Source organism: Melospiza georgiana, chromosome 29, assembly GCF_028018845.1.
Source record: "Melospiza georgiana isolate bMelGeo1 chromosome 29, bMelGeo1.pri, whole genome shotgun sequence".
Classification (NCBI taxonomy): domain Eukaryota; kingdom Metazoa; phylum Chordata; class Aves; order Passeriformes; family Passerellidae; genus Melospiza; species Melospiza georgiana.
This window is the reverse complement of record NC_080458.1, coordinates 5,393,898-5,414,314: the sequence shown is the minus strand read 5'-3', so window position 1 is coordinate 5,414,314 and position 20,417 is coordinate 5,393,898. Positions and strand designations below refer to the sequence as shown.

The window sequence follows — 20,417 nt, the reverse complement described above, 5'->3', positions numbered from 1 at the left end:
TAACTGCTTTTTATTATCTTGATTTTGTCTGGCCTCTGCTTTTTAGGCAGCCCAAGGAAGAAAGGCCTCATTCAGCACAGCAGCCTGGAATTTCTGGGAATAACCAGCCTGGAATAACCAGGGAGGGGCATCCAAGCAGCCCAAGGCCATTCCCAGATCTAGAACATTCCATCCCCACCCAAGCAAGCTGAGCACCTTGGGGATGCTCAATGTGAATTTCTGACAGCCATGGGCTGGAATTTCCCATAAAAAGTGGAAAATTAGGGTGGGAAAAACACTCAGGGAAGGATGAATGTGACTGTGTTCACTGGGGTTCTTGGATGAGGCAAGACACGAGAATGTTGACTCCATGATCAGAAGGCTTGATTTATTATTTTATTTTTTTTATATATATATATATATAAACATTACATTTATACTAAAAACAAAATAAATAAAAGCTTTTTTCAGAAGGCTGAGCTAAGAATAGAAAAAAAGAGAATTATAACAAAGTCTCTTGGACTCTGTTTGAGATAGCTCGGTTTTTGATTGGCCATTAATTACAAACATTCAAGACGGCCCAATCAAAAATCTACCTGTTGCATTCCACATATTTATACTAAAAAGTAAAGAAAGGAAAAGGTTTTTTCAGAAGGTTAAGCTGAAAATAGAAAAAAAAGAGAATTTATAACAAAGCTCTCTCAGACTCTGTTTGAGATAGCTCGGTTTTTGATTGGCCATTAATTACAAACATCCAAGATGGCCCAATCAAAAATCTACCTGTTGCATTCCACATATTTATACTGAAAAGAAAAGGAAGAAAAGGTTTTGTCAGAAGGCTTAGCTAAGAATAGAAAAAGAAGAGAATTACAGCAAAGCTCTCTCCGACTCTGTTTGATTGGCCATTAATTCCAAACATCCAAGATGGCCTAATCAAAATTCTACCTGTTGCATTCCACAGCAGCAGATATCTATTGTTCACATTTTTTTTTTCTGGGAAAAAAAGGGAAAATCCTAAAGGATTTTTAGTGCAAAAAAATGTCTGCGACAGACGAGGAGGGACTCAAAGGAACCAGGATGGAGCTGGGGCCCGGTGAGCGGGGAGGAAGGGAGGCTGCTGGTGGCTGTGTGCTCAGCAATAGGAAATGCTTTATTAGCTGGGAGTGGTGGAGACAAGCCAGGCAGGAAGAGGCAGTAATAAGAAACATTTTTTTTTTTTTTTGACTTCTCCCACATCCAGACCGCAGAGCAGCTGCCAAACGGCTGCGTTGGACAGAGCGGGGTGGCCTAGCCGGGCAGGGCAGGGGAAGGGTGACAATCGTGACAATCGTGACAATCCCTGCCCAAGGGGGACGTGGGTGGCACCATGGGTGGTGGGAAGGGAGAAGATCCATGAAGATCCTCGGAGTTGGCGCTCAGGAGCGAAGCTGAGGCGGATCCAGGAGCGGGATCGTGGCTGGGAGAGGCCTCCAAGGCTGGGCAGTGCCAGGGGAGCCCACAGGACCTGGATGCTGGAGGTGAGTGAGGAAAAACCACTCATGGGGTTGGGGCTGCACCAAGATCAGGGCTTCACCCCCAAAATCAGGATTTGGCCCCGTTTCCTTGGTGTTCTGTGGGGTTGTGGTGCTGACATCAGGGTTGGAGAGGCTGGAACTGGGTTCCTCACGGGGTTGGGCCTGCACCAAGCTCGGGGCTGCACCTAGCTCAGGGCTTCACCCCCAAAATCAGGATTTGGCCCTGTTTCCTTGGTGTTCTGTGGGGTTGTGGTGTTGACATCAGGGTTAGAGAGGCTGGAATTGGGGCCAGGGGCTCACACCAGTGTGGTGGCAGCAGGATCTGTCCCCAGGTCCTTGCTGGGTCCCTCCTGTCTGATCCCCAAAATCAGGATTTGGCCCCGTTTCCTTGCTGTTCTGTGGGGTTGTGGTGCTGACATCAGTGTTGGAGAGGTTGGAATTGGGGCCAGGAGCACAAATCAAGGCTCACACCAGTGTGGTGGCAGCAGGATCTGTGCCCAGGTCCTTGCTAAAGAGGTGAAATAATAAAAAACTGCAGCAGGAAGGCTGAGATCGACGTGGCAAATGGGGAATTTGGGTGTATTTTGAAAAGATGTGGGGAACAAGGAGGGAAATCAGGATTTGGCCCCGTTTCCTTGGTGTTCTGTGGGGTTGTGGTGTTGAAATCAGGGTTAGAGAGGCTGGAATTGGGGTTAGGAGCACAAACCAGGGCTCACATCAGTGTGGTGGCAGCAGGATCTGTGCCTTATTATTTAGCTCTTGCTAAAGAGCTGAAATAATAAGAAATAAGAATAATAAGAATTAAGAAATTAGAATAATAAGAATAATAAGAAAAATAAGAACAATAAGAATAATAAGAACAATAAGAATAATAAGATTAATAAGAATAATAAAAATCTGCAGCAGGAAGGCTGGGATTGATGTGGGAAATGGGGAATTTGGGTGTATTTTGAAAAGATGTGGGGAAAAATGAGGGAAAGTTGAGAGCTCTGCTAGCAGGGACTGCGTGAATGTGCCACCTCAGGGCTCCCCTGTTCCACACCAAATCCCAGGTCTCTCATTAGAATTATTAACGTGTAAAAATCACTTTTCTGCCAAAAACCAGCAGGCAGAAAGGGCAGGGATGGAGGGAGGAGTGAGGGGCTGAGATTGGGCTGGCCCTGAAAGTGGCAAAATGGGAAGAGAAGGGCAAGAAAGACCCAAATGGTCACTTAAAGAGGCTCCATCTCCATCAACCAAGCTGGGGAGAGCCCCAGCCATGGAACTCCTTCCCACTGGAGCCCTCTGAGGGGCTGGGGCAGCCACAGGCCATGGAATCCCTGCATCAAGGTGACCCTGAGAGGGTTTGGCTGCTGCCTTGAGTGGATTTTGCTCTTTTGAGTGGGTTTTGTTGCTTTTTTGAGTGGATTTTGGTGCTTTCTTGAGTGGATTTTGCTGCTCTCTTTGCGTGGTGCACGTTCATGGAATGGAAATTCTCCTTCCCCAGGGTTTGCTCCAGACCCTGGAGCTGGGAAATTCTCCTTCCCTGGGGTTTGATGCAGACCCTCAAACTGGGAAATTCTCCTTCTCCAGACCCTTTAAACTGGGAAATTCTCCTTCCCTTGGGTTTGCTCCAGACCCTCAAACTGGGAAATTCTCCTTCTCTAGACCCTCAAACTGGGAAATTCTCCTTCCCCAGGGTTTGCTCCAGACCCTCAAACTGGGAAATTCTCCTTCCCCACAGTTTGCTCCAGACCCTCAAACTGGGAAATTCTCCTTCTCCAGACCCTCAAAGTGGGAAATTCTCCTTGCACAGGGTTTGCTCCAGACCCTGGAGCTGCCACACTGCTCCCTTCCAGCACCCATGTCCCATCCCAGATTATTTTCCTGTTTTTTTTCTCCTTCTCCTGATGCTACAAATCCCAGAAAATATAAACCAGCCCCCAGGCAGGCAGGGTAAGATGCTCTGGATGCCCATGAGCTGCAGCTCCTGATGAGAAAAGAGGAAGGAAAGGACAGGGATTGATTTGTGCCTTTCCTGGGATGTTTTTCCTGTGGGATGCCATTCTGGATCAAGTTTTGCTCTCAATAACAACAACAATCCATGGGATGTTTGGTGCACAGCAGAGTTTGGGTGAGGCCCTGGCTGCTTTGTGTTCCATGGCAAATATCCTGCAGCTGTCTCATGCTTCAGGATTTTGGGGAAGTGGCTCCAGGGAGGGAATTCACCACCTGGGAGGCTCAGCTTCCCTTTTAAATCACACATCCTGCAGCTCGCGGGGCTGCAAGAAATGTGGGGCTGGGGGTGAGGAATCGGAGGGGCTGAGTTTTAAAATGAAGCTGATCCTAGCCCAGCTCCAAAGAGATTGAGTTTTAAAATAAAGCAGATCTTAGCCCAACTCTGAGGAAGTTGGGATTTTAAAATAAAGCTGATCCTAACCCAGCTCCAGAGGGATTGAGTTTTAAAATAAAACTGATCCTAACCCAGCTCTGAAGGAGTTAAGATTTTAAAACAAAGCTGATCCTAACCCAGCTCTGGGGGAGTTGGGAATTTAAAATAAAGCTGATCCTAGCCCAGCTCCAGAGGGATTGAGTTTTAGAATCAAGCAGATCTTAGCCCAACTCTGGGGGAGTTGGGATTTTAAAATAAAGCAGATCTTAGTCCAACTCTGAGGAATGTGGGATTTTAAAATAAAGCCGTTCTAGCCCAGCTGCAGAGGGATTGAGTTTTGCAATAAAGCTGATCTTAGCCCAGCTCTGGGGAACTTAAAATTTTAAGATAAAGCTGATCTAGCCCAGCTTTGGGAGAGTTGGGATTTTAAAATAAAGCAGATCTTAGCCCAACTCTGAGGAATGTGAGATTTTAAGATAAAGCTGATCTAGCCCAGCTCTGGGAGAGTTGGGATTTTAAAATAAAGCAGATCCTAGCCCAGCTCCAGAGGGACTGAGTTTTAAAACAAAGCTGATCCTAGCCCAGCTTTGAGGAATGTGGGATTTTAAAATAAAACTGATCCTGGCCCAGTTCTTGGGGCAGTTAGGAATTTAAAATAAACCCAATCCTAGCCCAGCTCCAGAGGGGTTGGGATTTTAAAACAAAGCTGAACCTGGCCCAGCTAAAGGTGGGATGGATCAGCCTGGCATCACTCCTCCACCAAGGCCCTGCCCTCCATCCCCAGGACCCAGGATCTGCTCACTGATCTTCTCACTGTTTCCTCCCCTCGAGCCACAACCCAGTGAGTTATTTTGGGGAGGAAAAGCCCGATTTGAGCAGGGCTGGGGCCTGCCCTGGGTCAGCCACGTCCTTGCGTGACTGAGCTTCCCCATCAAGGGCAGGATCTAAACAATCTTGATTCCTGTCCCAGCAGCCCTGGGCTGGGCTCTTCAATTGCAGGAAACGGAGCCTTTTGGCATGTTTATGTCGGGAACACGAAGAATGAGCCCAGGAGGGGCCGGGGTTGTGAGGCTGGGGGGGGATGGATGTGTTTGCCTTGGCACAAATGGTTCTTTCACAAAGAGAAAAAAAAAAAATTAAAAAAAAATAAAAAGGAAGATTAAAAATAGCCAAACTTCCCCCCCAAAGGCTCAGCAAGGAATTTTTGGCTGTCCCAGCACCTCTGTTTGTGTCATTGATAAGATGTGCACATAAAAGCAGCCCCAGGAGGGAGACCCTGCTGCTCGTGGCGTGGGGGATTTGGGCTCCATCCCAAGGGCAGGATTTCCCAAATCTGGGATCCCCAGCAGTGCTGTGGTATCAGCAGGGCTGTGGTTTTATGGAGCAGGAGCCCTGGGAACAGCGGGGAGTTATTGCATTTGTGGGGTGCCTCGATGTTGGGAGAAATGAGGAATCTGACTCCATGTTCTCAGAAGGCTAATTTATTATTAATACTATTATTAATAATAATTTTAATACTAATACTAATACTAATACTAATACTAATACTAATAATAATAATAATAATAATAATAATAATAATAATAATAATGCTATTATTAATACAATATTATATTAAAGAATTCTCAGGGGTCTCTGTATTTGTGTAGTGCCTCGATGAAGGAAGGAATGATCAATCTGACTCCATGTTCTCAGAAGGCTAATTTATTATTATATTATATTATATTATATTACATTACATTACATTACATTACATTACATTACATTATATTATATTATATTATATTATATTATATTATATTATATTATATTATAGAATAGAATATTATATTATAGAATATTAAAGAATATTAAAGAATATTAAAGAATATTAAACTGTATACTAAAGAATACGGACAGGATATTTACAGAAGGCTAAAAAGATAATAATGAAAACTTGTGAGTCTCGACACGGCTTGGCTGTAATTGGCCAATAAATCAAAACAATTCACATCAGAAACCAAATGAAATAATCTCCAAACACATTCCAAAGGATGTGAAGCATCCTTGGAAGCGTATTTGGCACAGAGAAATGATGGATTTGACTCCATGTTCTCAGAAAACGAATTTATTACTTTATAATACTATATTATATTAAAGAATGTTAAACTATACTAAAGAATACAGAAAGGATACTTACAGAAGGCTAAAAAGATAATAACGAAAATTTGTGAGTCCAGAGTCCTGACACTGCTTGGCCAAAGAGTCAAAACAATTCACATCAGAATCCCAATGAAACAATCACCTGAGGGTAAACAATCTCCAAACTTATTCCAAAGGAGCAAAACACAGGAGAAGCAAATCAGATGAGAATTGTTTTCTTTTTCCTCTGAGGCTTCTCAGCTTCCCAGGAGAAAAATCCTGGGTGAAGGGATTTTTCCAGAGAATGTGAATTTAACGGGCAGTGCTGGTGTGGGGATCACCGGGACAAAGGAAGGAGCTGGGGCTGCATGGACGTGGCAAGGACCTGGTTCCAGCACATTCCTCAGTTCTGTGGGGCCACGAGTGGCACCCACACCGTGCCAGGGAGGTCTCCTGATCTCAGGATGTCCCGGGATCTGTTCTCAGGAAGGGCCATGCCCAGGATGTCCGGAGCCAAACACATCTTACCTCACTCTGTCTCTGCCTGAATTCTGCAATTCCCCTCCCTTCCCAAAGCCCCCAGGGCTGGGGATGGGCTCTGGGGGTGCAGGGGCTGCTCTGACCCCCCTCTGTCTCCCCAGGATGATGCCGTGTGGGGCTGGTGGCCAGGTGGTGCTGGCGCTGATGACCTTGTCTTTCAGCTTTGCAGACGGTGAGTGCCAATGGGGTGACAGCAGGTTAAAATAAACCCTTTTTTGGGAGCAGTTCAGCCCAAAATAAAAGCCAGGGAGGAAGCTGGGCTCCTCAGGGACTGTGCTGTGCCCCTGTGGAATGGTGAGCCATCCCCCAGAGAGGATCTCAGCTTAATTTTATTATTATATTGTTATATATAATATATTGTTGTTGTCATTATTTTTATTTTATTTTATTTTATTTTATTTTATTTTATTTTATTTTATTTTATTTTATTTTATTTTATTTTATTTCATTATTATATTAATTGTGGTATTATTATATCAATTATATCAATTGTGGTTGATAAAGTGTGTTGCTGTCACCAGAGGGGACGTGGGGAAATGTCACTGTCAAGGCGGTCACGACACAAAGCAGAGACCACAAGCAGTCTCAGATGGCAATTCTTTATTATTGAATATGGCTGACTTTTTACACACTTTTCAATTGTTTACGCTTTTTCTACTTTAAATATTGGCTATAATAAGTCAACATAACACTATTGGTGAAAAGTTACAGTGACTTCAATTAACTTTCTAAAAATACTTCGTCTAGCTGCAAAGTTCTCTTATCTTTCTTCAATTCTTCACTTCTTTTGGTCTTCTTGGTTACAGCCTTACAGAGAGCCTCTTATCAGCTTCTTCTCGCTCCTTTAGCTAACAGGCCTGCTGTTAGCCCCTTCCACAGGGAAAGGCTGGTACCACATACTAAAAATCTGGGTTTTCCCAGGGGTGGTGGTGGTGGTGATGATGATGATGATGATGGTGTGCCTACAGCTGTCAGCTCCAGCTGCAGACAGGCCTGGAGACCCGCATCCCTCATTCAGGCTCTTACTAATGGTGCCCCACGTTGGGCGCCACTGCAAGAGCCAAAATGGGAGATGTGGGACTCCAGGGGCTCTCCAAAATGCAGTTTATTCCATCCAACAGGTTACAGCAGTCCAGGGTTGGGGGTGACAGAGCTGTGCCTGCATCTGTCGGCTCCAGCTGCAGGCAGGCCTGGAGACCCTTTGGTTTTGGTTACATTGCATTATAGACTTTTCTTTTGGTTACAACGCATTTTATACTTTTCTTTTGGTTACAACGCATTTTATACTTTTCTTTTGGTTACAACACATTTTATACTTTTCATTTGGTTCCAATGCATTTTATAATTTTCTTTTGGTTACAATGCATTTTATACTTTTGTTTGCTGAGCATCTTAATACAGCAGAACCAATCTACACCTTAACTATATTCTATAGTCTATCATAACTACTGTAATTACCATATTCATGTTACTGTTCTCCAATCACTAAAAGTCAGTACATTACAGTTAAAGCTAGAGGTTGTTTTTCAGTTTTCTTGCAGTGGAAAATTCTGAGATCTTTTTTCTACTTGCAATTTTGCTGCCTTGTTTGCTGTGCTACCTTCCTGCTTGGTAAAAACATCTTCTCGTTTGAGGTGGGTTTATCTTTTCCTCTAAGCCATAAAAATCCCTTCTAACTAACAAACCTTTTGCCTTCTTGGTTATCCAGTAATTTCAGCAATTCTTTTCTTCTGTATCAAAATCTGCCTCCGTCTCTATTCTTTCATCATGCTCTACATTTTAAAATCTTTCCGCTAAGCACACACAACTGTGAGACTTTCTTGTCAAACTTTCATCCTTCCCAACAGCCACCAACCCCAAACCAGCCCCAGCAGCACCCCACGGCACCAGGGGAGGGGGACAGGGAGTGCAGGATGGCCACCAGAGCCACCCCCTCGCTGTCCCCTCACCACTGGATGTCTGGCTGCCCTCAGGCTGAACTCCCTGATTCCAGGAGGGATATTTTCTGTGCAAAAGGGCAGAGCTAACTTAGGAATTTGGGAGCGTGGCTGCCGTCTGAGCCACCATGGCACAGGAAAGCAACTTCAGGGAAGTCAGGAAAAACTCCAGGAAGGACCCTGGGTTTGGCACCCAGCTCCCAAAACACCCTCTGGGAAGGGCACTGGCTGAGTTTGGGGTTTTTTATCTCACCCCAGGCTCCCATAGGTGCCATGTGCCCTGGGATTTTGTGGGCAGGATGTGACCCTGTGTGTGGTAAACCAGTGCATCCCAGTTAATCCCAGCTGCTGGGCTGGATCTATCCCAGGCTGGCACAGCCCATCCCATGGAGCCTCTTGGGGCTGTGGGAACAGGGGACCCCTAGGTTCAGGGTTGGGATTTGGAGCCCAATTGGGAGCAGGAGATTTTCTGGGGGGTTCCAGGATGGGCCAAGCACCCACAGCAGCCTTCCCCTCCTTCTGTGATGGTCCCAAGCTACTCATTCTCCAAATCTGGAGCCTTTAGGAGAATTTCCCTGTACCCAAAGCCACCAAAGATCCCGGGTGGGCAGTGGGGTGACCCTGTGTCCCTTCCTGGTGCCCGCAGAGGAGCTGCTGTGTGCCTGTGATGTGCCCCACTGCAGCCAGCCCAACTGCACAGGCCAGGTGTGCTTCGTCAGCAAGAGGAAGGAGGAGGGCACCATCACCCAGCACCGGGGCTGCTTCTCCCAGAACATTCTGGAACACTGCCACACGCCCGTCACGGAGCAGTACGGCATGAGATGCTGCAACTTCCACATGTGCAACGCCGAGCTGGAGATCTTCCTGCAAGGTACAGGGGACAGGGGACAAGCTGCCCACATGGCTGGGGATGTGGTTGGGTCCCCAGGACGAAGGAAGAATTGATGAATGTGACTCCTTGTTCTTAGAAGGTTAATTTATTATTATATTATGACATAATAATATGATATGGTATTATATGATATGTGATATGATATGATATGATAGATATATTTTCTTTATGTATTATTTATTATTTATTTTATTATTATATATTTTCTTTTATAGATATTATTATGTTATGTTATGTTATGTTATGTTATGTTATGTTATGTTATGTTATGTTATGTTATGTTATATTATATTATATTATCATTACATTATATTATATTATCATTACATTATATTATATTATCATTACATTGTATTATAGAATGCTACACTAAAACTACACTAAATAATAGAGAAAGGACATAGACAGAAGGTTACAAAGAATTACAATGAAAACTCGTGACTGCATCCAGAGTCCTGACACAGCTGGACAGTGATTGGTCGTAATGTCAAAACAATTCACATGAAAACAATCAAACAGCCACCTGTTGGATAAACAATCTCCAGACCACATTCCAAAGCAGCAAAACAGGGAGAAGCAATCAGACAAACATTGCTTTCATTCCTCTCTGAGGCTTCTCATCTTCCCAGGAGAAAAATCCCGGGCGAAGGGATTTTTTTCAGAGAATGTGAACGCCACACCCTCATTTCCCCCACCCAGGAGAAGACGCCCTGGTAAAGGCACCTTCCCTACCCAACCTCCTCCTGATGATCTTCGTCCCGCTGTTGTCCCTCCTCGTCCTCGCGGCGCTCACGGCGCTCTTCTGCTGGAAGGTGGCCCAGCAGCGCCACAAGCACAGCGACTTTGGTGACACCGACCTCATGCTGAAGGCATCCATGATGGGAGACAGCACCCTAGAGGTGGGTGAGCCCCGTGAGGGACCCCAGATGTCCCCAAGGTGTGTGTGGGTGTAGGGACGGCCACCATGCTGACCCCGTGGACGCCCTGTTTGTGCAGGACCTGCTGAACGACGACTGCACCACGGGCAGCGGGTCTGGGCTGCCTTTCCTTGTCCAGAGGACGGTGGCTCGGCAGATCACCCTCATGGAGTGTGTGGGTAAGCAGAGGAGGCTGTGGTTTATTAAAAAATATGGATATTAAAAAATGTGGATCGTTAAAAAATATGGATATTGATCTAGTTCTGATATCCACCTGTGATGGACAAAAACTCCAACAGTTTAGAGTTAGAAAGTGAATGTTTATTGCGGGATACTCCCAAAAACACACCACAATTTACTGGTGATTACAGAGTCCTTTTATCGATACAAGTATGGAATACCCAAAATACAAATGCATATTCATGACTTTGGTACATCCCATTCCCAATATGGATATTGATCACTGGATTTTGATATCCAAAATCAATGGATTTTGATATCCATAGATATCAATTCAATACAAGTATTGAATACTCAAAATACAAATACATATTCATAACTTTGGTACATCCCATTCCCAATATGGATATTGATCTATGGATTTTGATATCCGTAGATATCAATTCAATACAAGTATTGAATACTCAAAATATAAATCCCTATTCATAACTTTGGTACATCCCATTCCCAACATGGATATTGATCTAGTATCAATATCAAAAGACTCTCTAACAGTTTAAAGTTAGAAAGTGAATGCTTTTTGCAGGATAATTCCCCAAAACACGCCGCAATTTACAGGTGATTACAGAGTCCTTTTATCTATACAAGTATGGAATACCCAAAATACAAATGCATATTCATGACTTTGGTACATCCCACTCCCAACCTGGATATTGATCTATGGATTTTGATATCCATAAATATCAATTCAATACAAGTAGTGAGTACCCAAAATACAAATCCATATTCATAACTTTGGTACATCCCATTCCCAATATGGATGTTGATCTATGGATTTTGATATCCAAAATTATGGATTTTGATATCCATAGATATCAATTCAATACAAGTATTGAATACCCAAAAGGACGCCCGTGCTGCTTCAGGGCTCTCCCGCACGGGATCCAGGTGCTCCCATACGGGATCCAGGTGCTCCCACACGGGATCCAGGTGCTCCCAGCAGGTCCTGGGGGCACTGAGTGACGTGTTGGCACGGCTGTGGCAGGTAAAGGGCGCTACGGCGAGGTGTGGCGGGGCGTGTGGCACGGCGAGAGCGTGGCCGTCAAGATCTTCTCCTCGCGGGACGAGCAGTCGTGGTTCCGCGAGACGGAGATCTACAACACCGTGCTGCTGCGGCACGACAACATCCTGGGTGAGCCACGAGGGCTGGGGACAGCGGGGTGGGTCCCTGATCCCAGGTGTTTCACAGGATCCCAGGTGTTCCAGGGGGTCTCTAATCCCAGGTGTTTCTCCTGTCCCTGATCCCAGGTGTTTCACAGGATCCCAGGTGTTCCAGGGGGTCTCTAATCCCAGGTGTTTCTCCTGTCCCTGATCCCAGGTGTTTCCCAGGTGTTTTCCAGGTTCCCTGATCCCAGGTGTTTCTCAGGGTCTGTGATTCCAGGTGTTTCTCCCTGTCCCTGATCCCAGGTGTTTCCCATGACCCCAGCTGTTCCCCAGGGTCTGTGTCCCCAGTTGTTTCCCAGGTGTTTCCCAGCTGTTTCCCAGGTGTTTCCCAGGTGTTTCCCAGGTTCCTTGATCCCAGTTGTTTCCCAGGTGTTCCCCCGGTGTTCCCCAGCTGCTTCCCAGGTTCCCTGACCCCAGCTGTTTCCCAAGCGTTTCCCAGCTGTTCCCCAGGTTCCCTGATCCCAGCTGTTTCCCAGCTGTTTCCCAGCTGTTCCCCAGCTGTTTCCCAGGTGTTTCCCAGCTGTTTCCCAGGTTCCTTGATCCCAACTGTTTCCCAGTTGTTTCCCAGCTGTTTCCCAGCTGTTTCCCAGGTTCCCTGATCCCAGCTGTTCCCCAGCTGTACCCCAGTTGTTTCCCAGGTTCTCTGATCCCAGCTGTTTCCCAGCTGTTCCCCAGTTGTTTCCCAGGTGTTCCCCAGGTTCCCTGATCCCAGCTGTTCCCCAGCTGTACCCCAGTTGTTTCCCAGGTGTTTCCCAGCTGTTCCCCAGGCGTTCCCCATCTGTTTCCCAGGTGTTTGTTTCCCTGGTGATCCCCAGCTGTTTCCTGACCCCAGCTGTTTGTCCCTGGCCAGGTTTCATCGCCTCTGACATGACCTCCAGGAACTCCAGCACGCAGCTCTGGCTCATCACGCACTACCACGAGAACGGCTCCCTCTACGACTTCCTGCAGAGGACAGCCCTGGACGTGGACACCTGCCTGGGCCTGGCCTCCTCCATCATCTGCGGCCTCGTCCACCTCCACGTGGAGATTTTCGGCACTCAGGGCAAGCCTGCCATCGCCCACCGGGACCTGAAGAGCAGGAACATCCTGGTGAAGAGCAACCGGCAGTGCTGCATCGCGGACCTGGGTGAGGTGGAGGGGTGGGGGGGTGGTACCCCCAAAAATGAGGTACCCCAGGGATGAGGAATACAGGGGTGTGGTAGCCCAGGGGTGTGATACTCCAGGGATGAGTTTCCCCGGTAATGGGATACCCCAAGAATGGGGTACCCCAAGAATGAGGTACCCCAGTGATGGCATATCCCAGGGATGAGGAATCCAGGGGTGTGGTACCCCAAGAATGAGGTGCCCCAAGGACGGGGTATCCCAGGGATGAGGAATCCAGGGGTGTGGTACCCCCAAAAATTAGGTACCACAGGGAGGAGGTACTCCAGGAATGAGGTACCTCAGTGATGGGGTACTCCAGGGATGAAGAATCCAGGGGTGTGGTACCCCAAGAATGAGGTGCCCCAAGGACGGGGTATCCCAGGGATGAGGAATCCAGGGGTGTGGTACCCCCAAAAATTAGGTACCCCAGGGAGGAGGTACTCCAGGAATGAGGTACCTCAGTGATGGGGTACTCCAGGGATGAGGAATCCAGGGGTGTGGTACCCAAGAATGAGGTGCCCTAAGGATGGGGTATCCCAGGGATGAGGTATCCAGGGGTGTGGTAGCCCAGGGATGTGATACCCCAGTGATGAGGTGTCCCAGAGATGAGGTACCCCAGGGATAAGGCACCCTAGGGGTGCAGTACCCCAGGAATGCAGTACCCCAGGGATGAGGTACCCCAGGGATGAGGTACCCCAGGGATGAGGAATACAGGAGTGTGGTACCCCAGGGATAAGGTATTCAGGGGTACCCCAGAGATGGGGTACCCCAGGGATGTGACACTCCAGTGATGTGATACCCCAGGGATGTGATACCCCAAGAATGAGGTACCCTAGTGATGGGGTACCCCAGGGATGAGGTACTCTGGGGATGTGGTACCCCGGGGGGGTGGTGCCCCAGGGATGTGACATTTAAGGGTGTGAAACCCCAGGGTGGTGATACCCAGAGGTGCAGCACCCAAGGGTACCCAGGGATGTGGTACCCCAGGGATGAAATACCCCAGGGATGAGGTAGCCCAGGGATGAGGAATCCAAGGATAAGCAATCCAAGGATGAGCTACCCCCAGGGATGAGGTACCCCCAGAGATGTGGTACCCCACTGATGAGTTACCCTGGGGATGAGATACCCCGGGGATGTGGTACCCCAGAGATGCAGAACCCCAGGGACATGGTGCTCCGGGGCTGTGGAACCCCGCAGATGTGATGCTCCAGGAATGTGGAACCCCGGAGATGTAACATTCCAGGCATGAGATGCCCTAGGCTGATGGTGCCACAAGGATGTGGCATCCTGGGGTTTTGGGACCTGAGGGATGTTGAGCCCCATGGACTGCTCAGGGCCGTTATCCCAGCATTTTACAGCTGAATCAATGACCTTAAAAATCATCCTAAACGCCTCTGTGCCCTGTCCCCGCAGGGCTGGCCGTGATGCACTCCCAGAGCAGCGATTACCTGGACATCGGCAACAACCCCCGCGTGGGCACCAAGCGCTACATGGCCCCCGAGGTGCTGAGCGAGCAGATCCGCACCGACTGCTTCGAGTCCTACAAGAAAACAGATATCTGGGCCTACGGGCTGGTGCTCTGGGAGATCACCCGGAGAACGGTGGTGAACGGTGAGCAGCTCCCTGTTCTCCAGGCTCCTCCATTCCCTCCTTCCCCTCCTTTTCTTATCCTTTTTTTTTTTTTTTTTTTTTTTTTTTTTTTTTTTTTTTTTTTGTTCCTTCGCCCAGAAGATTAGCTGTAAATTATAAACACTGTAATCTAGTGTCAGCACCCGGCTCCCTGATTAAAGGGCCCATTAGGCTCAATCAGCGCTTTGTTTGTTCAGCGCTGATTAGAAAACAAGCGGCTTCAAAGCGCTGCCTGGAAAGTGGCCACGGCCGGGACCTCCGGCCGCTGGGTTTGGCTCTGGAAATCGCGACTGGGACCAGGGGAAGGATCCCCCCGAGCTGGGGATGAACGGAATTGGGGCAGCCTGGCCAGCGCTGCTCATCGCGGCAAAGTCCATTTAAATGTTAATTAAATGGTGGGCGCTGGCGGATGGGGTGGGAGGGTCAGTCTGGCCGGGATAATCTCATTTATGTCCCCAGGGCTCCCTCAGGTGACACATTTACTCCGAATTACCCCAGCCTTGCGTAGCAATGACCTCCAGCCCGCTGGGTTTAACCCTTCCAGGACCCCTCGCTCTTCAGGGGATCGGGGATGGGGGGGAACTCCAGGGCAAAATGAGGTTTTGGGGTGCAGGGAGCTGCTGGGGGGCTCGAGGCTCCCCAGAAACATTAAATCCCACGGGGGGACACGGACATGTGCAAGAATTAAAGCGAGATTAGCTGGGCCAGCTGGCAGGGCTGACTGATAACAGCCACCGAGGGCTGTTATCGGTGATGATCCTCGTGGTGGGGCTGGCGCTGGAGCCACCGGTGGTGCCACCACCCCCTGTGCCCAGGAGAGGGTGAGGGGGTGCAGGGAGAAGTTCCAGCAGCCCATGATTGAAATCTGGCTCTCCTTGAGCCAGGTCTCATCAGCTCTTGGAGATCAACACATCCAAGATGGCTCAGCTACCTTAGAAGGCCCAAACTCAGCAGGATGGCTTCTGTGGTAGTGCTGGAAGCAAAAAGGTTTTAATAAAAGGCAAAATAACAAAGCTCCTCATAGAGAAAACCCGAGCTAGATGCAAGAGGGGGAAAAAACAAACTCCACTGCTGTAAGGGTCTCTGTAAGCTTCTGGAGATTTATACACATTTAAGATAGCTCAGCTACCTTAGAAGGCACAAAATCAGCTGGGTGGCTTCTGTGGTAGTGCTGGGAACAGGAAAGTTTTAAGAAAAGCCAAAATAACAAATCTCCTTATAGAGAAAAACTCAGTTAGAGCAAGAGGGGGAAAAAGTAACTCCACTGATGTAAGGGTCTACTTGAGTCGGGTCTTATAAACTCTTGGAGATCTATTTCACACCCAAGATAGCTCAGCTACCTCAGAAGGCATAAAATCAGCAGGATGGTTTCTGTGGTGGTGATGGAAACAAAAATGTTTACATAAAAGGCAAAATAACAAAAGTCTTTATAGAGAAAAACTGAGCCACGTGCAAGAGGGGAAAAAACCAAACTCCACTGCTGTAAGGGTCTCCTCAAGCCAGGTCTCACAAGCTCGTGGAGATCTACACACCCAAGATAGCTCAGCCACCTTAGAAGGCATAAAATCAACAGGATGGCTGCTGTGGTGGTGCTGGAAACAGAAAAGTTTTAATAAAAGGCAAAATAACAAAGAAAATAACAGAGAAAAACTGAGTTAGGGCAAGAGGTTCTTGCTCCTGGTAAAACACCCCACAAAAGCAATCCGTTCCTTTGTTCTCTTCCTTTCCTTGCTCAGGTGGGATTTTTGGCTCCTGTCCCATTGGCTTTCCTTAAATTTGAGGTGAAGTCCCTCAGGTCCTGTGGGGTCTTTTCACCTCATCGAGGAGAGAAATTTCTGGGCCTTTTTCCTTTTTAAGGGGACAAAGGAGAGTTTGGTCACTCTGCCAACAGGGGGCGCATTGCTATAGGGGATGTGTGGGGTGCGGGTGAGGATGAGGATGAGGGTGAGGATGAAGATGACGGTGAAGATGAGGGTGAGGATGAGGATGGAGGGTGAGGGTGGGGATCAGGGTGAGGGTGAAGACGAGGATGAGGGTGAGGATGAGGATGAGAATGGAGGATGAGGACGGAGGTGAGGATGAGGACGAGATTGAGGAGGTGAGGATGAGGATGGGGGTGAGGATGAGGATGGAGGGTGAGGGTGGGGATCGGGCTGAGGATGAGGATGGGGGTGAGGATGAAGGTGAGGACAGGGGTGAGGATGGGGGTGAGGATGGAGGGTGAGGATGAGGATGGGGGTGAGGATGAGGGTGAGGGTGAAGATGAGGATGGAGGATGAGGATGAGATGAGGATGAGGATGAGGATGAGGATGAGGATGAGGATGAGGATGAGGATGAGGATGAGGATGAGGATGAGGATGAGGATGAGGATGAGGATGAGGTGAGGATGAGGTGAGGATGAGGATGAGGATGAGCATGGAGGTGAGGATGAGGATGAGGATGAGGATGAAGGGCGAGGATGAGGACGAGCATGGAGGTGAGGATGAGGATGAGGATGAGCATGGAGGTGAGGATGAGGACGAGGTGAGGATGAGGACGAAGGGCGAGGATGAGGATGCAGCTGGGGTTAACCCCTCGCTGTCCCCGTCCCTCAGGCCTTGTGGAGGAGTACCGGCCGCCCTTCTTCGACGCCGTGCCCAGCGACCCCAGCTTCGAGGACATGAAGAAGGTCGTGTGTGTGGACCAGCAGACCCCCGTGATCCCCAACCGCCTCTTCTCTGACCCAGTGAGTCCCACCCCTGGGAAAAATGTGCATTTTCTGCTCGGCTTTTCACAAATATTCCAATTAATATTGTATATGTTGTGTTAGAAAGTTGTCCCTGTATTAATTTTCTTAATTAGTGTGTTAAATATAGTTTTAGTTTATAAGAAAATGTTGAAATAGAAACTGGAAAATGCCAATCACTTGGTTTTAAAATTTTACAAGTTTAATAGTAATAAAATGGGTACAAAAATCCAAATTGTCCAAATTATTATTACTCTATTATTATTTTTATAGTAAGAAAATATTACTATAAAATATTACTATAAAATATAGTAATACTTTATAGTAATATTGTATAGCAATATTTATAGTAATATATTACTATATAGTAATATAATAATATTTTATAGTAATATTTCCTTACTATAAAAATAATAATAGAGTAATAATAATTTGGGCAATTTGGATTAGGACAATATGAGACAATAAAAACAAAGAGTATATTTGTTTATATATATATAGTTATATTTATATTTAAATATCTATTAATATAACTATATATATTTAAAGAAACTAAATATATTTTTATATTTATATATATTTAGAAATATAGTTAAATATATAATATATTTTTATATATATAATATATTTTATATATATAATATATATATTATATATATAAATATATATTATATATATTTATTTTAATATATTTTATATATATATTTATATATATTTATATATATAGACTATATATTAATATATTTCAACTATTTATATATAGTTTTATATATTTATTTATTTACAGTATAGTAATATATATATATTTATAAATAGCTATATTTAAATATATTTAAATATAACTATGTATATATTTATTGATATTTATATATAAACTTATTTATATATATAAGTTATATATATATATAGTTTATATATATATTTATATATATATATATATAAACTATATATATATATATATAAACTATATCTATTTAAATAATGAAGCAAAGTGAAAATTTTCCAGGATAGAAATCCATTTTAATTTACAACTTACAATATGTAGTTATATTTATAACTTATAACTATAGTTATATTCAAAAATATATAGCTATATAGAAATATATATATTTATAACTATGTATATTTATAATATATATTTCCTAATAATTATATTATAGTTATATTTATGACTATATATTTATAAATATAACTATATATAGTAATATTTATAACTTTATATACTTAGATAACTATTTTTATAACCATTTTATTACTATTAAACTTTCAATTTTTTATATAACTCTAGTTATATTTATAACTATATATTGATAAATATATCTATATATACTTATACTTATAACTTTATATATTTAGATAACTATTTTTATAACCATTTTATTACTACTAAACTTTCAAATTATATAACTCTAGTTATATTTATAATTATATATTGATAAATATATCTCTATATACTTATACTTATAACTTTATATATTTAGATAACTATTTTTATAACCATTTTATTACTATTAAACTTTCAATTTTTTATATAACTATAGTTATATTTATAACTATATATTGATAAATATATCTATATATACTTATATTTATAACTTTATATATTTAGATAACTATTTTTATAACCATTTTATTACTATTAAACTTTCAAATTTTTCAAAACAAGCGATTGGCATTTTTCACCCCGCCCATCAATCCCACCCGAGCGTTCATCCTTTTTTTTGTGCCTCCCGCTCAGGTTCTGTCGGCGCTGGCGAGGATCATGAAGGAGTGCTGGTACCAGAGCCCCTCCGCCCGTCTCACCGCCCTGCGCATTAAAAAGACCTTGAGGAAGCTCAGCAATTCCGCCGAGAAGACAAAACCGGAGCAGTGAGCGCCGGGAACCGGACACCGGAGCCACGGACGGGCGGCACCGGGCACGGGATGGCTCCGGTCGCGGGAGGGGATTCGCTCGCAGCTCTCGCCTCTCCCGCTCCTCCTTCCAGCCGGGTGAATTTGCAAGCATGAAAAAAAAAATAGGGAAAAAAAAATCATCCAATGCCAAAGGAGGAATGTGAAAAATCACCCGGTTTTAAAAATATCCCTGGATCCGACATCCGATACCGGCGCGTCTGGCTGTGCCCGGCGGGGATGGCAGCTGGTCACCCACCCTGAGCTGAGGGGCACGGACGGCAGAAACAACCCTGGCCCTCAGAACCACCCCCAGCCCCAGGGGCACCCGGGGGGCACCGACGGCAGAACCACCCCCGGCACTGGGGGCACCGACGGCAGAACCACCCCCATCCCGAGGGGCACCTGAGGGGCACCGACGGCAGAACCACCCCCAGCCCTCAGAACCACCCCCAGCCCCAGGGGCACCCGAGGGGCAGTGATGGCAGAACCACCCCCAGCACTGGGGGCACCTGAGGGGCACCGACGGCAGAACCACCCCAACACTGGGGGCACGGATGACAGAACCACCCCCAGCCCTCAGAACCACCCCCAGCACTGGGGGCACCCGATGGGCACCGATGGCAGAACCGCCCCCAAGCCCTCAGAGCCACTCCCAGCCCAATGGGCACCGATGGCAGAACCACCTCCAGCCCTCAGAACCACCCCCAGCCCTCGGAGCATCCCCAGGCCCAGGGGCACCTGAGGGGCACGGATGGCAGAACCACCCCCATCCAGAAGGGCACCCATGGCAGAACCACCCCCCAGCCCTTGGGGCACCGATGGCAGAACCACCCCCATCCCGAGGGGCACCTGAGGGGCACCCATGGCAGAACCACCCCCAGCACTGGGGGCACCGATGGCAGAACCACCTCCAGCCCCAGGGGCACCCGATGGGCACCAATGGCAGAACCACTCCCAGACCTCCGAGCACCCATCCCTAGGGGCACCCATGGCAGAACCACCCCCAGCCCCAGGGGCACCCACCCAGCGCCGGCTCCATCCAGGCGGAGCTGCCCGGACCCGCCCGGCGCTGGCAGGAATTCCCGGCAGAGCCGCGGTGCCCGCTAAAGGAGGGATGGGTTTCCCTGCCAAAGGTTGGCACCTCCCTGGATCTGCACCCTGGATTGTGGGGATCCCAAAAACTGAGGAGCTGCCAGCGTCCAGAGCGGTCTGAGCGTCAGGATGACCACAAAGGGATTTAGGATGAATTTTAAGGTCATCCATTCCAGCAGCTGGCATCCCCCTTGCCAAAGCAGTGCCCTCTTGGCTCTTTTCCAACATTTTGGTGTTTTCTGAGGTGTTTTGGCTCAGC

General features: G+C 46.5%; 1 protein-coding gene across 1 annotated transcript; it reads left to right on the top strand.

Moving 5' to 3' along the window:
* The first annotated feature begins 1,240 nt into the window (after window positions 1-1,240).
* Window positions 1,241-19,110, top strand: ACVRL1 (activin A receptor like type 1). Its single transcript, XM_058042129.1, has 10 exons — window positions 1,241-1,496; window positions 6,627-6,697; window positions 9,109-9,333; window positions 10,054-10,253; window positions 10,351-10,450; window positions 11,497-11,643; window positions 12,526-12,801; window positions 14,232-14,429; window positions 17,043-17,173; window positions 18,912-19,110. The coding sequence occupies exons 2-10, from the start codon at window positions 6,628-6,630 to the stop codon at window positions 19,044-19,046; spliced, it is 1,482 nt and encodes a 493-aa protein (XP_057898112.1). The 5' UTR covers window positions 1,241-1,496; window position 6,627; the 3' UTR covers window positions 19,047-19,110.
* Window positions 19,111-20,417: the final 1,307 nt, after the last annotated feature.

What these genes read in the sequence shown, in the direction of transcription:
- ACVRL1 (XM_058042129.1), top strand. Translation starts at nt 6,628, where the DNA reads ATGATGCCGTGTGGGGCTGGTGGCCAGGTGGTGCTGGCGCTGATGACC. An exon ending in GCTGGAGATCTTCCTGCAAG is followed by an intron (nt 9,334 to 10,053) that starts GTACAGGGGACA and finishes TCCCCCACCCAG; the next exon opens with GAGAAGACGCCCTGGTAAAG. An exon ending in TGGGAGACAGCACCCTAGAG is followed by an intron (nt 10,254 to 10,350) that starts GTGGGTGAGCCC and finishes CTGTTTGTGCAG; the next exon opens with GACCTGCTGAACGACGACTG.